This window comes from Dermacentor albipictus, chromosome 10 (genome assembly GCF_038994185.2).
Source record: "Dermacentor albipictus isolate Rhodes 1998 colony chromosome 10, USDA_Dalb.pri_finalv2, whole genome shotgun sequence".
Lineage (NCBI taxonomy): Eukaryota > Metazoa > Arthropoda > Arachnida > Ixodida > Ixodidae > Dermacentor > Dermacentor albipictus.
Window position 1 is genome coordinate 7,593,783 of NC_091830.1, and position 15,793 is coordinate 7,609,575.

The 15,793-nt window shown below is 42.7% G+C and overlaps 1 protein-coding gene across 4 annotated transcripts in view; it reads right to left on the reverse strand.

The window, feature by feature from the left end:
* Window positions 1-15,793, reverse strand: part of whd (carnitine O-palmitoyltransferase whd) — a 38,566-nt gene that overhangs the window by 11,407 nt on the left and 11,366 nt on the right. For all 4 annotated transcript variants that reach the window (XM_070527740.1, XM_070527743.1, XM_070527744.1 and 1 more), the window contains exons 3-6: window positions 7,817-8,046; window positions 6,406-6,693; window positions 3,259-3,588; window positions 491-700 (exon numbers count right to left, since the gene is read on the reverse strand). In XM_070527740.1, the coding sequence (XP_070383841.1) occupies window positions 491-700; window positions 3,259-3,588; window positions 6,406-6,693; window positions 7,817-8,046 (1,058 nt within the window). The remainder of the gene's footprint in view (window positions 1-490; window positions 701-3,258; window positions 3,589-6,405; window positions 6,694-7,816; window positions 8,047-15,793) is intronic.

Below are 15,793 nucleotides of genomic sequence, written 5' to 3' on the forward strand. Positions count from 1 at the left end.
TCTGATGCGAGCACTACCTGACAATGTGGATAACTCGGGCGCGAGAGGAGCTTCCTTTCATCTGTTCAGCTGTGAAACCAAAACACACGCAAACCGAACAGGCACTCACCAGTGTACTTCGCAGGACTGCCCCCTGAGATGCTTTGGCAATGGCAAGCTTGGATTGCTTGGACACACTTCCTTTCATGAGACTGCACTCATGAACAACTTACGTATCAATAGGAGTACAGCATGACAAGCATTTGCATGGTAACCTTGGTAAGTTAAACTTCCTCGATTTTTCAGTGTGTTTCATTGAGGCATTATTTATTGTACTTGTATTGGGTAGTTGCCATCGTTATATAAAATGAGCAAGAAATGCCCTTTTTGAACGTTTCCACCACTCTGTGCTCCATACATTAGCAAGAGCATTTGAAACCTTACTATTTCTACATTATTTACACAAAATCTTAAAGAAATTTATGGTGCAGCACCTCACAGCAAAACTCACTTGAGGATGAAGAAGTCCTGGGCAAGCACGAACTCCCAAAAGTGGCCCATGATGGGTGCATCAGCCCAGGAGTGCTCCGCATTGAAGCCCACCCGGCCATTTCTGCCCACTACGAGGTTGAAGGACTTGTCAAACCACCGGTCGTACCCGCGGCCGTGGAGCAAGGCACGTGCGTAGTGGTTCAACTCATTTGGGTTGCTTGGATCGTACCTTGGATGCAGAAAAACGTGCCTGATCAATCACATACCTTATCTTAACATGAATGTGGGCATGTGAGCCATGTTTCATCAGAGCATGGCAACTAAACTACACATGTTAAACAGAAGCCTCGCAAATCTGCCATCATTTTCAAGCACCAGTGTGGACTACAGAGTTGGAATCGCCAATGAATGGTCAGATTCATGAATCTGTTTGCTTTCAAAAGTTAACTGCCCTACAGCACCATAGCTATTGCATTGTTGGCAATGCAGGTTTCTAGAGCACAGTTACTGTGAATGTGCATTCCTTTTCCTTATCATACTTCAACTGCAGCTCAAAGCATGCACTAGTTAGGGCACTGACCAAGGCATTTGAACGTCTTGTTTCACATCCCACAGTTTACTGCAGCAAAGTGAAGGACTGAGCAAGTTCTCTGTGCATTGTTTTAAGAGCATGCATTGATGCACCAAGTGCGTGTACACATGTGATTATGTCCTGTTATAACTATAGTGCATGCGCAGTTTCTTTGCTGAATGACTTTTCTCCAAGTAACCATCACTTGTTAGACCAGTGCCTCAACCTTATGGTCAGCCTTTGTTCAACAGGTGCATCTTATGAAAAGTCTGGCCTACTGTTCTAAAGTGTTGTTGAAGTTTCTGCAGGACACCAAGCTCAACAAGCGGCTCTAGGAAGGCAACTGTCTCATTACATAAGCACTCGCCACTTCTCTTATCATCATCACCCATCCCAGTACTTTAACTCCCCTTCCCTCTTCCTCAGTGCAGAGTAGCAGACAAGAGTGCACTAGCTCAGGTCAACCTCTCTGTCTTTCCTGTCAATAAATTCTGTTCATTCTAGCCTACCGTTCCTTGTTGCTACCGAAAAACATACTACAGATGAATTCAGAGCATGCATTCCTTCAATCACTCTCGAAGATACATTTACTCTTGCATTACATAACACCCAATAAAAAAATTAAATTAATTATGGGGTTTTATGTGCCAGCCCCATGACCTGATTATGAGGCATGCCATAGTTGGGGAGTCCGGAATTTTGGACCACCTGGGGTTCTTTAACGCGCATCTAAATCTAAGTACATGGGTGTATTCAGATTTTGCCCCCATCGAAATGCGGCCACTGTGGCCGGGTTCAATCCCGTGACCTTGTGCTTAGCAGCGCAACACCATAGCCGCTAAGCAACCATGGTGGGTAATATAACACTCAGCAGCCCACCTCACAGAAGCATCGGGCATCGTGGCAGTGCTTTGCCAATTAACGTACACTACCAAAAATGAAGCAGCTGAGAACATGGCCACAGCGCGGCACTGTACTCACAACCTCCCTAGAGATTTTCAGTCTAGTTTCCACAATGCTACACAGCTTCAGTGGTACAGAATGCATGTCCTGCTGAAGGTACCACCAAGAAGCCGCAGCTTGGCTATCCAGTAGTTGCCTTATGTTCTGTACCAGCTATTATCTTAACCTCCAGGTATGTGCTGCAGTCATACAATTGCTCTGTACCAGTATCACCAAAGGCAAGTCCTACTTACCAGGGACCTTGCCAAACTTTGGTCCTACTTACCAAAGTTTCATTTCTCGTTCACCAGAAACAAACCACACCTGTCAGCTCATTTCAGCAAATGCAGCCAAACTTGGCCATTGGCACTTGTTTCATGATATACATTTGTCACAATGTATCCAAATAATGATGGTTATTACCTATGTTTCAACATAAAGCTTCTTTTTCAGAACTAGCTTTCTTTATAAGGGCACCGCAACACTTTCTGAACATGGTAAGAAAAAGTTAGTGATGTGCAGACAATGCTATTGTGAACATGCAAGCCAAACATCATTCTACTGCATGCAGAAGGGAGCCCACAATCTCGCATACTTGATTGCTCGCTCTCTCCTGCAGCTTTCAAGGCCCCAACTCACTTGCCCCCATAGCCAGCACGACATCCCGTAGATGCTAGCCAATGGGCGATTGTTCCTGGCCATGAGTTATTCACAAGCAGAACCTTACACAGGCATCTACATCCCTTTAATATTCCAGCAAATGGGATCACATCTTTGTTGCTCTCTGGCGCAGTCATTACAAGCTGACCTTAAAGGTCAACATTAGTACAGAGTGGAAAGAAAAAAGAAACGTAATAGTTAGGACACTTATCAACACTGCCTTAAGTCAAAGGAACCGATGAGATGAGTGGAAATGGGGACAGTAAACATTGCTTTCTCTATACCTCTGTTTTTATTACATCTCCCTAAATTCTAGATTTTTTTTTCTAGAATATAATGATTGAAAAGCATTGTAATCACTTCCAATGCATTCTCAGCTTTTAAGAAAAGGTGTTGCAAGACCTCTTTAACATTAGGAGTGAATATAAAGTGATACACCATGCATAAAATGCATTTTTCTAGTCGGAAAATTATGCAAAAAAAACATAGTGCAACAAAAATTTTTTAAAGATAAAACTTTGTGCACATCTTCCCAAAAGGAGTTGGGAAGTGCAGCGGCCAACAAGGTTCACCAACTGCAAAGGGGTGTACAGAAGCCCTTTCCAAGTACGCACCGGTACTCATCCTCATCAAGCACAAGCACGAATGCGGCCTTCTCGATGGCATCGAGCGAGATGCGGTTGAGGCCCTTGCGGAAGTGGGTCTCGCGGAGGTGTGCCCACTGGCTCCGCTCGCCGGCCGTCAGGGCTCCCAAGTGAGCCTCCCCCGGCTGCGGCTCACCCGTGTAGTCCAGGATGCGCTGTATCTGTCGCTGAAGGTCACAGGGCTGCAGCAGGCGGTGCTTGTGGTATACAGAGAGCTTGAAGAAGCGGCCTCGGTGGTAAACCGCCACATGCTGCGAGTCCTGGTAGTGAACCAGTCGGTCCGTCTCCACGCCTGGGACTCTGAGCAATCGCAAGTACTTCATTTTCATGAGTGTGTGTGAAGAATAAAGGAATTCTGGAGGGACTTGACTCTTTTGTTAATTACAGCGATATGAATAAAATGGACAATAAAGCAAGAGAAAGCATAGCAAATAAGGCAGAAAGCTGGGCTAGTTGGTGTGAGTAGCTTCAAATATTTACTACAATGAAGAAATGAAAATGTACAACACATATGCTGGACAGGCGCTGACAGGTCAGCACCCCTCCTGTTTTCTTCATGCTGTGTGTTTCCCTTGTTTGAGCACCGTAAATATGTCAAGCTTAGGAAAGACTGTTCGTTATGTTTAACTGAAACTTCAATGAAACATACCAAGCTCCCCCCATGAGCTTCCTCTGGCTTTATTGTCTGTTTTATTCATATGGACATATTTATGAAAGACAGATGAGGGAGTGGATGGGCTCCAGAAATTAGTTGAATCACATCATGGCACAGGCACAGAGAAAAGTGACAAACAGGAACTGACAAAAGCAGGCATTTTTCATATATAAAAAGTTTAAGGCACATATCAGTCGCTCATCTATGCAGTTATCTACAGACTATCCCCCGATAATTATTTACTGATAACCTACGAGGTCATCTAAATGGTGCTATGTGTTGCATGATATTTCTTTAGCTATCACTAGCACGTCTCGTTTTGACTGCAAGAAACCAGTCAGCCCATTCTTTGCTCTCGCTTGTCCGCGGCGGGTGCCCAGACCCACTAAAAGACGCCGGACTCAAATCTTGCTAATTTGAAATAAAAGTTTACGCTCTCTCTCTATGACCGGGCATGAATACTACCAGGTCATGCTCAACAGCACTTTTATTCATTGTTCAATGATGAGGCAAACATTTCCCAACACATTGAAACTACAAGAAAATGTTGCCATAATGGGCTCTTATTTAATATTGTTTAGCCCTTCTTAACAGCACCTGCAAAGTCATTGTGCCAATGCTAACTGCAGTATGACTGAGCTAACCAGTCTGGTATGCTTTGTCAAGCCAGGCATTGTTCTATCTAATTTGTATCCTAATTTTATACTGCACTGATAATTTGTGATAGCACAAATTCTGCTCCTGCTACTGTCTACCTGCTAATGAGTGCTAATACCTGCTACCTGCTACCTGCTAATACCTAATACCTGCTAATGCTAATGCTAATAAGTTGAGGCTTTTCTTTTAGCTTTGAGGCTTTTCTTTCGAGGAACCCGTATGGGTTTCCTTTGTAGCAATTCTTACGAACAGGTGGATGTCTGATTTTCCCTTTATTTATTACTTCTCTCCACCTTGCGGGTTTCCGCAGAACTACTACATCGAACACTTGCCTTTGCTTCGTGTTGTCGACAAATTCGATTTCGCCCTGCCATTTACTAGCCGCCTGGTTAGCTCAGATGGTAGAGCGGCTGCCCCGGAAAGGCGGTGGTCCTGGGTTCGAGTCCCGGACCAGGACGAATTTTTCTTCAACTTAGAGGCATTTCTTTTGAGGAATCTGTACGGGTTTCCTTTGTGGCAATTGCTACGAACAGGTGGATGTCTGATTTTCCCTTTATTCATTACTTCTCTCCACCTTGCGGGTTTCCGCAGAACTACTACGTCAAGTACTTATATTTGGTGTATATATTATGTAGTGTAAATTGCCTATGAGCAAAGTGCAAATTGTTGTTACATACATTACACATTTTTGGTATCTGTACATATATATAGTGCCCACCTGCTATGGTATCAGTAGAGACTGGCAGTACTGTAAATAAATAAATAAATAAATAAATAAAAAAGTGCATGCTAAGCAGCATGGTCACTTCAGACACTTCAGAGTTGTGTGTGTTCCAAGTTCATGGCTAAACACGGGGAAGGTGGGAGATGGAAATTCAAGGCGATGAGCAAAACGAGAACAAGGTAAAAGCAGGAGCCAATGTTTCGGCAAGTGGACTTGTCTTTTTCAAGGCAAGTCCACTTGTTGAAACGTTGGCTTCCGCTTTTACCTTGTTCTCGTTGAGTTCACAACATAAGACATTTTCTACATCCTAACACTGCTGAGATTGGCTGCGACTAAACTACATCTCTAAAACTTCATAGCTGGCTTTAAATACAACTTCAGCCTATAATTTAGGATGGGCACACTAACCATGCGACATCAAGCTGTTGCTCGTATGGCAGGAAGCGCAAGAACACTTTGTCTCACTACACAAACCACGTTTCTTCTGCACTATCACTTGTTGACATGAATTCAGGCTGTCACTAATCTCGTTTGGCACTTAAAGAGCCACTAAAGAGAAAGATTATTTGAGCTGTATTAGTAAATCACCCTACCCCAATACCTAAAAGGCCACTCTAACCACGAGAAGAGGATTGGCAAGCCAGGGAATACCCAAAAACGGAAATTTAAATGGGTGGCGATGCAACATACAAGTTCCAGCACAAGCTTTCCGTGAAGTCATTGAGTTTGACTGCGATTGCTCAGGTCCTAATTTTCTTTAACCAGCAAAGGTGGAACACACAGTCTTCTAAAAGACACTAAGACTAAACTTGGCAAGTTTCAAGGACATCGACAGAGCCACAACGGTCAAACACTAAAAAAAAAAAAATGAAAGAACGCTGAAATCCATGACATCACCTTGCAGCTTAGGCCCAAATAAAAAGAAGAAAGGAACTTTGGACCTTCATTTTTCCTCCTGATAACCAACCTGTTACCGCGAAATTAACGAAAACGGAATTTTGAAAGATACTTTATCATTCAAAACTGACTTGTGCCCCTTTAAGCGTTACTTCAGAAAATTATTTCAAGAAGGCCTTCTCACCGAGTCGTGTTGAACTGTCGCTCATACTGCCGGGAGCAGAGAGGTACGATGCCCTGGACCATGATGGGACTCATCTGCTGGGTGTCAATACCGCGGCGAAAGAGCAGCGAGGCATACACCAAGTTGGCTGCCCGAGCAGCCTGGTTGGAGCTCATCTTCACCATGATGGCATCAATGGCATAGAAGTTGGAGTTGACCATTATGGGACTGCGGCCTCGTAAGTACACATACTCTTCCCACCAGTCCGACACGTAGTTGGCCGCCCACCAGGACTTCAGCAACAAGTATCTGGACACCGCAGCAGACAGACAGTGAGGTTGGTGAAAGGACAGCAACATTAGACAAGGGGTTCCCGAAACTTCTGACAATGAGAAACCTGACTGTCTTAACAGAATGGCTGAGGAACCTACCTACATTTTACACACAAGATGCTGAAAGTACGGGTACACTGCTCCTCAGTAAGAATCTATGTACATTCAATCAAAGGGTAACATGTTTATTTCAGAGAAATACAAATGAAAATTAAGTTTTGATGCGTCAGAAGAGTGGCTGAATTGTCCCTGTGGTAAACAAAAGGATAAACATGAGCAGGGAAGGGGTTGTTCATGTGTAAGCACCTAATTGCATGGCTTTCCAAGCCATTTAGGTTGCCAGGAATAACAGTTTGGAAAGTATTCGCCAGGGAGAGGCGGACACTTTCTTAATCATTCAGTGCGCTTCTCTGCAATGCAGTTTTGCTAACCCACATGCATAACTTGCATACCTTTGAAATGTCCATTGTTCAAGTAAGGATGTAGTCATAGAATGCCAGTATTTATAATAGCTGCAAGTACAGTGAGCAAGATAACAAAAGAGACATCTTCCAAAGCACAAGCAGCATAAGAGGGAGAGAAATTTATTTACAGATAGGGCAGAGAGGTCGTCCTGAGCTATAACTTGCTCTGACCTGCTACTCTACACTGGGGAAAAGAGACGGGGAGGGAAAGGGCTGATGAATGATGATGGTATAAGGAAGCGATGCGTATATACAAATTCACAGAGTTGTGGCAGCATAAATTTGTTGAATGAAATACTAGCACTCCTATGTTTTAACACTGTACTATAAGATAGCTAGCTAAACAATTTACAAAAAGCCTGTTATGAAAATAGTCACAAATATGAGAGGGCAAACAATGGCCATCAGAACAGTGACACTTTCTTCAAGTGTGCAACTTTAGTAAATTTGCACACTTGAAGAAAGTCAAGCTAGCAATACTGAGGGGAAGCAACCAGCTAAGAGGCAGAAGTAGTACTTCGTATGAACTAGCATATCCAAAAATTCTCACAATGTGCAAAGCAAAAACTTGTTTCCCAGCTGAGATGCTGCCATTCATTGCCCTTAAAACCAAGCCAAGGCTCACAGAGACCTTACCGCTGCAACTTGACAGCAATCCCACTGCGGAACTCAGCTGCCAGTGCTTCCATACGCTTGTAGTTTGCATCATCGAGCAGAGGCCGCACAGACTTAAGGTAACGCTGCATAGTGTCATCTAGCGATGGCAGTGGTAGCTTGGGCAGTGTCGACTGGTAGCTGAACAGCAGTGGCTCCCGGCCCTTGAGCAACTTGACAGCGCAGAACCAAAGCTGAGTTGGCAAGGACACCTTTAAATAAAAAAGAACGCAAGACAGGTGTTTTGGCCTGCTACCGTAATTGCTCGCACAATGATCACGCCCCCACTTCTGTCATAAATTTTGTTTTTCTCAAGTAATGATCACACTCCAAACTCTAATGTTTTGTCTACACTTTCTTCCATATTTGTCTGTCTTGGTGGACGGATGAATGGATGGAGTTGCTTCACCATGGTGCAGTATGCTAGTTACACAGATGCCTTCAAACTTAAGGTTAATGAGTATGTACTGAAGCACCACAACAACAATGCTGGCAGGAACTTGAGGTGGTGGTCCTCAAGTACATAACAGACTTCCATATTAAAGGATGCACCATAACACTCAAGATTATACAGAACTAGGTGCAAACAATCGGGTGGAGGCAAGGAATTCTGGTGAAATACATCTGCACAAGCAACGGATGGATAACACAATGGAATGGGAATTACAATGGAATGGCTTATTACAACAGTGGACGCCATGCCAGCAGCTCATGTCCATCTATGAAGATAGAGTGACAGACTTCAGTACTTTGTCCCCGATTAAAAATGGTTCCTCTTGTGGCAAATTACAAACGCTGACCAAACTCCACTGAACTTTGACATGCCTTGAAGCATACCAGTCAGGAAGAAGGGTGCCAGGTGTGACATAATCAAGACATCAAGTGTGTAAAAGCAATGGTGCACAGAGACGCTGTCACTAATGATAGAAGTTTTTGCTATGTTGAAAAGGAAAACTCTTACAAAGGGAAACTTATGTCATGGTATTCATGCCCAAGCACAGGAGAAGGGATTGACAACAGTAGACCTCATGGTTATTTGGAGCAAGCCTGTTTCGGGATGGTGATCAGAAGCGATTCTGCATCCCTTGCTCCTTGTGGTGAACATCTTTCGTGGTCACCTTGTGGAAAAATTGCACAAAAATGCAGGAGCTATGCATTAGTGCTGCTGTCACTGCTACAGCCTCTCGACACATCCTTGAATAGGCTGTTCAAGGGCAAAATCTGAAAGTTCGTGCAAAATGAATGGCCACATGGTAGAATGATTTGATGCCGACCGGCAAAATAAGAAAGGCCCTTGTTAGAGGTACTTTGTGCCTGGATCTTAGCAGTGTGATCTCCATTGAAGTGGTCGTCAAGAGTTTCAAAAAGACAAGGGTAGTGAACATGCTGGGTGTGACCAAAGATTAAATGCTGTAGGACTGTGATGATGCATTGAGGCTTGACATTAGCCTCTGACAAGGAAGCTTATAGCAATGGCAGTGCGGATTCAGACTCCAAATAAGTGGGAGTAAAGTAAGTGACTAAAATAAGACAGAGAGAGTTGGAAAAAAAAGAAGCTAGGTGAAATTTGTGCCATCTTTATTTATAATTTATTTATTTGAAACTACTTTAGGCCCATCCGGCCCATGCAGGAAGGGGGGGGGGGGGGCATTTTTATACATTGATAGTACCTGGGGGGAAAAGATATAAAAAGATTAGGAAACCACTATAATATAAAACTAGACAGCAAAAAAAAAAGGAAAGAAAGAAGAAACATGGAACATACAGCAGATCATCTTAACTGTTTAGCAAAGCACAAGCACTTCACGAGAATCAAAGTAGTGTGCTCCCAAATCACTTCTGAAAGTCAATTCCAATCTTATATTGTACGTGGAAAAAAGCAGTTAGCTCCTTTGAAATGCTTTCGTTTAGCAAGAACTGTCTACAAGGAATGGCTGCCCGTGTGTTTTGAGTGTCTGGTGTTTAAAAGGACTGACAACCAATTTTCATGGTAACCATTTTTTTGTGTGTGTGCAATGGAAAGCTTACCAGTCAGAGTGTCTAATCATGAAGTTGTAACGTGGAAAACATTGCGGAACATTTTGTACCAGAATTTTTTTTCATCTGCAGTGAGGATGTAGCCATTCATTGGAAGCGTGCTGAAAAGACTAACAGTGAGCACGAAGGTGATTATACGCCGGCACTTTTTGGGAGGCAGCTGACAAGTGCAGTCATAGCTGTGAGAAAGTATTTTGTTTATCAAGTTTATGTTCCTGCAATTTATGTTTTCTGAAGTACTAAAGTATTTCTGTGACAACAGCTATGCGTTCTCGTGGTTTCCTGTCCAACCGCTTTGGTAATTGGATCAAAAACGAAACAACGCTTTCACACGTGAAACGCAAATCAGTGTGTTGCCATAGCCATATGTGCACTTTCGATATCCAAAGCATAGAATAAAGCGCAACTGTCTAATAACATACTAACTGCAACGTTAAGAAATAATTATGTTGTACTTAATAACAATTGACTTACATACAGTAATCTCATTCAAATGCATCTGAAGTACCAAGATTTCTCTGCCAGGCCTCGCCATATAATGGTTTTTGAGACTTTCTTTGCCAATTAAAATTATAATTCCTACTTAAATCACGAATAGTGTGCTAAGTTTTATCACTATAAATCACGGTCATCTCATTTCCATCAACGTCTCGCAACACATTCTGGCCGATCGTCAGTTCTTTTAAGAGACAAAGATGAGTTTAAATCTTGTTTAAATTATTTCTTTAGTAATGTTTATAGTAGCTGTATTAAGAATTCTGACCTGCAAGTTGTTTGATTCCATTCTCACTACACGAAATTTTTCCCAAGAAATTTTGCCACATTTAACGAACACAGCCCCAAGTTTGTATCAGCTTTTTAGATAAAAAATAAGTGTGATCACTATGCAAGTGAATAGAGTATCGATACTCTGTTGAAAGGAACAAGCAAACAAAGACATTTCTACGCCAAACAGTACCTGCACTGTACGGCACTGTCATGCATACTTGAAAGTACCTTTCTGGTCCTATTCATAATTCATAGGCAGATACCAACTCTGACCCCATTTTTCGATCAGTTACGAGCAGACATTCACACATGTCACTCCTTTCATACAGAGCATACTGTCAATGAACATGTGCGATTTCCAAGTTTTTGGATAGCATCGTCAGCAGGTGCCACCTAGGTAAGTGGCACACCGCACCTGGAATGTAGAACTTCAAGCACCGATATACACCTTGAAAAGTATACAATCATTACATTCCATGCAACAATCAATGGAATGAAAACTGATAGGCATAACATTAAGAGACAAGAAGACAGCAATGTAAGTTAACAGAGCAAGCAGAGGAAGCAGATGTTCTACTTGACATTACAAGAAGAAATGAAGCTGGGCAGAGCATGTAATACATAGTGCGGATATCTGGTGGTCTATTAGAGTTGCAGAAAGGGTGCCAAGAGAAAGGAAATGCAGTTTAGGGCAGCAGAGAGTTAGGTGGCTTGATGAAATTGGGAAACTTGCAGGCACAACTTGGAATCACCTAGCACGTGGCATAGGGTAGTTGGACATCTCCGAAAGATGCCTTCCTCCAACAAAGTGTGCGTAAAATGGGCTGATGGTGATAATGTCCAAAACCAGAATGAAAAGCTGCCTTAATAAAGTAGTTCCTATATAGGGCCATGCAGTGGAGTATCAGCACACAAACAGTATATGAGGCGTTTTTTTTTTCTTTCAGCAAAAAAAAAAAATGAATACTAGAATAATTCACAAATGTTTGATAATTAACTAAATCATTAAATTACCTGAATTTAATTAATTAATTTAATTTACGGCACACATCCCAATTTACTTATTGTAGCCAGTGACTTCAAAAGTCATATCAACTTGAAACGCATTCTGAGGAAGACGCCAGTTTTGAGATAAGCGTTCCAAAAGATTGCGACAAAATGTATTAATGTTCGAGCAATTTTTGAGCCTCAATGCATAAAAAGGTATTTTGTTAGAAAAAGTAAGTGGAACAGTGGATTTTTACAGCAAGTTTGACAGCGCTTATCTTAAATCTAGCGTCCATTTGAAGATTTGTCCCAAGTGAGTTTCCCTTATGAAATCACTGGCTTCCATTTATGACTTGTGTAGAGAAGGATTGGAATGATATATTGAAACAATATGTGCACTAAAGTAATTACTTAAGTTGATTATGTAGTCAAATATTGTTAATTATTCAATGATTGCATTCTTACTTTCAGTTTAAGTAATGTCGGCTTCGAGTAATTCAGCTCAATAAATAGATTTGTGCTATGTGCCACAGGCAAGTTCTTTTATAATTCTGTTAGCATTAGAATAAAAGTACCTGGCATAGTTGCATGCTACATCAACAGCAGTTAGTACTGACCCATGAAACACGTCAGTGATCCCGCCAGCAGCTAAAGTGCACAGGCAGTGCAAACGGTGACGTGCTGTCTTTTGATCATATTTCATTCTTTAAGTATTGTACATGCCTGTGGCATTAAATTCATCATTCAGAACAGCCTGTGTAGCTGCTAATACTGCCTCATACATGAGGTTTATACGCTCAGTTCATAGAAGGTACAGCACGATTTGACTTTAAATAAAGATCAGGAAGAACACAGGTATAAAGTTCTGCACAATTAACATTTTTTTTTTCCATTGGTAGAATTTTGGAATGCAGCACATCCTCAGATATAGTATGAGCTGAGCTGCATTGCTAGTTCCTCTCAAAAAGGCAACAGCAAGAGCATATTTCCCAGCCAGTGAATATTAGTGAAGTGGCAATCTAGTTATTTGACTCAATTAAAGTGAATGTCTTGTCACGTGAAACTCACGGTGGAGTGGAAAGCATTGTTCCTCTCAGCATTATCAGGATCAGATTGAAGCAATCAATGCTACAGACCCTTGTGAAAGTCGCCTCTCAACAAAGTCTATGTGTGAATATGCTGCAATAAATGGGAAAGCCAAAAGTGCAAAGAAGACACCCCACTGAACTAGGAGGCAAGCATGCTTACACATAGTCTTATGATGCAGACAGAAAAGGATGAAGTGCAGGCATGAGCCATGCAACTCAAGAAGTGGTATGCAAGATAAGGAGTGGAATGTAGATAAGACAACAAAGGACAGCTGCTGCTTGATGAATCAAAAGCGGAAGTCACATTCATCGTGAATGAGTTGCAAACTTTGTTCCCACTAGGTACAATAAATGTAAAAAGTGTCATCGCCCCAAATGTAGCATGACGCTACAAAGGAAACTCAAACAGGTTTCGCAGAAAGAAAGCTTCACAGTTGAACAAATGTTTGTCCTGGTTTGAGATACGAACCTCGGACCAACACCTTTCAAAGATGTCACTCTACCACCCGAGTTAACCATGAGACTAGGAGACTGCAGCGCCCCAACAAATAATTGGACAACTCAAACCACAGGTGCCATTGAATAGGGCCAATCAGTTCTGAAGAATTCCGCAAGTAGAGGAAGGTTAATCAAAGAGTAGGTTTCCTTTGTAACTTCGTGCTATGTTGGGGTGGATGACAATTTTTCCTTTCATGAACATTCCTCCACTTTGCGCATTTCACTCATTTGCAACTCGTTAGCAGGTTACACAGATTTTCTTATTACATTCCCTGATAAAGTGGGTCGAACAAGCATCACTGCTGAAAGAAAATGCTGGAGTTGGAAGCTACCCAATGTAAAGTGCCATCTCAAGTGTATCACACACACACCAAGAAAGCGGTTAAGGAAAAAAAATTTTTTTTTTCAGGAACAACAAATCAGTGCTTTCTTTTAAAAAGTACACTAAAGCAAAGTTCCATCTATCAAGAAACTCTTCCTTTCATCATGAAATAGAACATTAGCCCTTGAACACGACTAGAGTAACTTAGAAGTACAGAATGCTGGGAGAGTTGATATTCCATACCAATGTAAAAAAGAGATGAGAAAGGAACACGATAGGTGTTTCTTTACCGTCCCTTGTTTTTTAGAGTGTAGCTCTTAATAGCCCATTCCTGCGGTGAGTGGTAGAAGCGGCGGCGCAACCGAGAGAATGAGCGTTGAGAAGAATGACAGCGAACATGGAGCTCAGCGGTAGATGAAAGAAAGGCCATAGCAAAGAGAAAGAGGAGGAAAGTGCAGCGCAGGAGGAGGGTGCAGTAAAACCATGATGCGGAAAGCAGAGGAGATGTGGAGAGGAGATGGCCTGAGAATGCACCGAGTTGCCGGCGGCCATGGCATTCGCAGCCGCATGGGTGATCTCATCTGAGATTCTGAGGGAAGGCAGGGTGCCGTGAGGTGGCAAAGGCTAAGCTTGTCTGCAGCGTCTGCTGCTGAGGTCAGTCTGCGGTACTAGCATGTATGATGAGGATCACCGCTTCTGCAAGGGGCGATTGCGAGCAGCTACGAGTAAGGCTTGATGTGACGCTCCCTTGGGTGTTGTTGCCGCTGACACTGGTAGCACGACTTCCCTGCGATGAAGGCCCACTCTCGTCATTGGTGGAACGAAAGAGTGAGAAAAGCATAGTGCCGCGCAAGGCAGGCTGTGCTGCGATGATGGCTAATGATATGGCGCCAGAGCAGCGCGCGTCATCTGTATGGAAACAAAGCGCTACATGAGTGGAGGTCTGTGTGCAGGAGCTGCTGTGAATCGCACTCATGCATCACCCACGCGCTGCCTCTTGCAATCTCCTGATTAGCGAGGCAGACATGCCACACTTTTCTCCATTTGTAATGTGCTGCACGAGACAGATTGTCTGCGCCAGCCAATATATCGCGAAATGAAAACGCGTATAGAGCTGCGCTCAAATTTTGCACTAGGGAGTATCGTAATTGGCGATGAAATTTTTTCATGCTATTTTTCGTCAGAATAAAGTAAAATTCTTTTTAGCAATTATACCCAATATCCTAATAATCATAATAGCATTAATCAACACATGAGTGAATGCCTTTGCTTCATGCATATACAAATCGGCACATGTCAAGTACTACTCCCAAAATGAAAACTTGACAGGTGCCCACTTACATATTACGATACAAAGCAGACTCATGTCCTTAAACCACCAGAACATTAGCATTCAGCCATATCATAAATAATAAGAGAAGGTAAAATTAATTTTAACAGTGACCAGGCAACAAGAAAGGGTAAAATTCACTTAATAATGACCAAGCAATGATACTTTCAATGACAAAAAAAAAATGAAGGGATGCCCATCCACAAAGAAATAGACGAAGTGAATAAATAACAACTTCTGAATTATTCTGCCAGCCATTATGGCAAGCATTAACACTCCCTGCTCCCCTCCCCCCCTTTTCTTTCAACATATACCCAAGAAGCTTTCCATTCAATGCAAACTTACACAAAAGTGGTTTTTCAGCCGCCTCTCTTAGCCCATTCACTTGTCAATACCCAGCAACCCAGCTGCCTTCTTAAACGACACACCCAAACGACACACAGCCAAGGCTCTAAAAACAGCTGTTCTTTTCTATTCAAACCCACACAGGGCAGTGGAGACACTTGGCTCGTCCTAGCAAAGTGACATCCGCCCAAACAATGAACGTACACAAGATGAACTCGATAAGCCATTGTTTCCAAACACGAGAGAGCAGCTGTCATGTGCCAGTACATTCTCCAGTTCTGGCAGAGGACAAAAAAAAAAGGAAAGAAGAAGAAAGGTGCCCGACACTCGAAGGAAAAAAAAAAAAGAAACAGCCAGGTATAATTATGCTCGGCAGTAGGAAAGTATGGCACTTCCTGGAGTCGGCAAATGAAGAGGACGACTCTAGACTTTCGCTTCTTCCCCCTCCTTATTGCATTCTCCCAAGGAAAGAGGAAGTGTATGTAGCAGGAGGGCTTTTCAGACAGCAAAGTCGTTCTTCATGCAGCAAAGACGTCCCTTCCCCCCCAGACCCCGATTTTCCAGCCCCTCCTCTATATAATTGC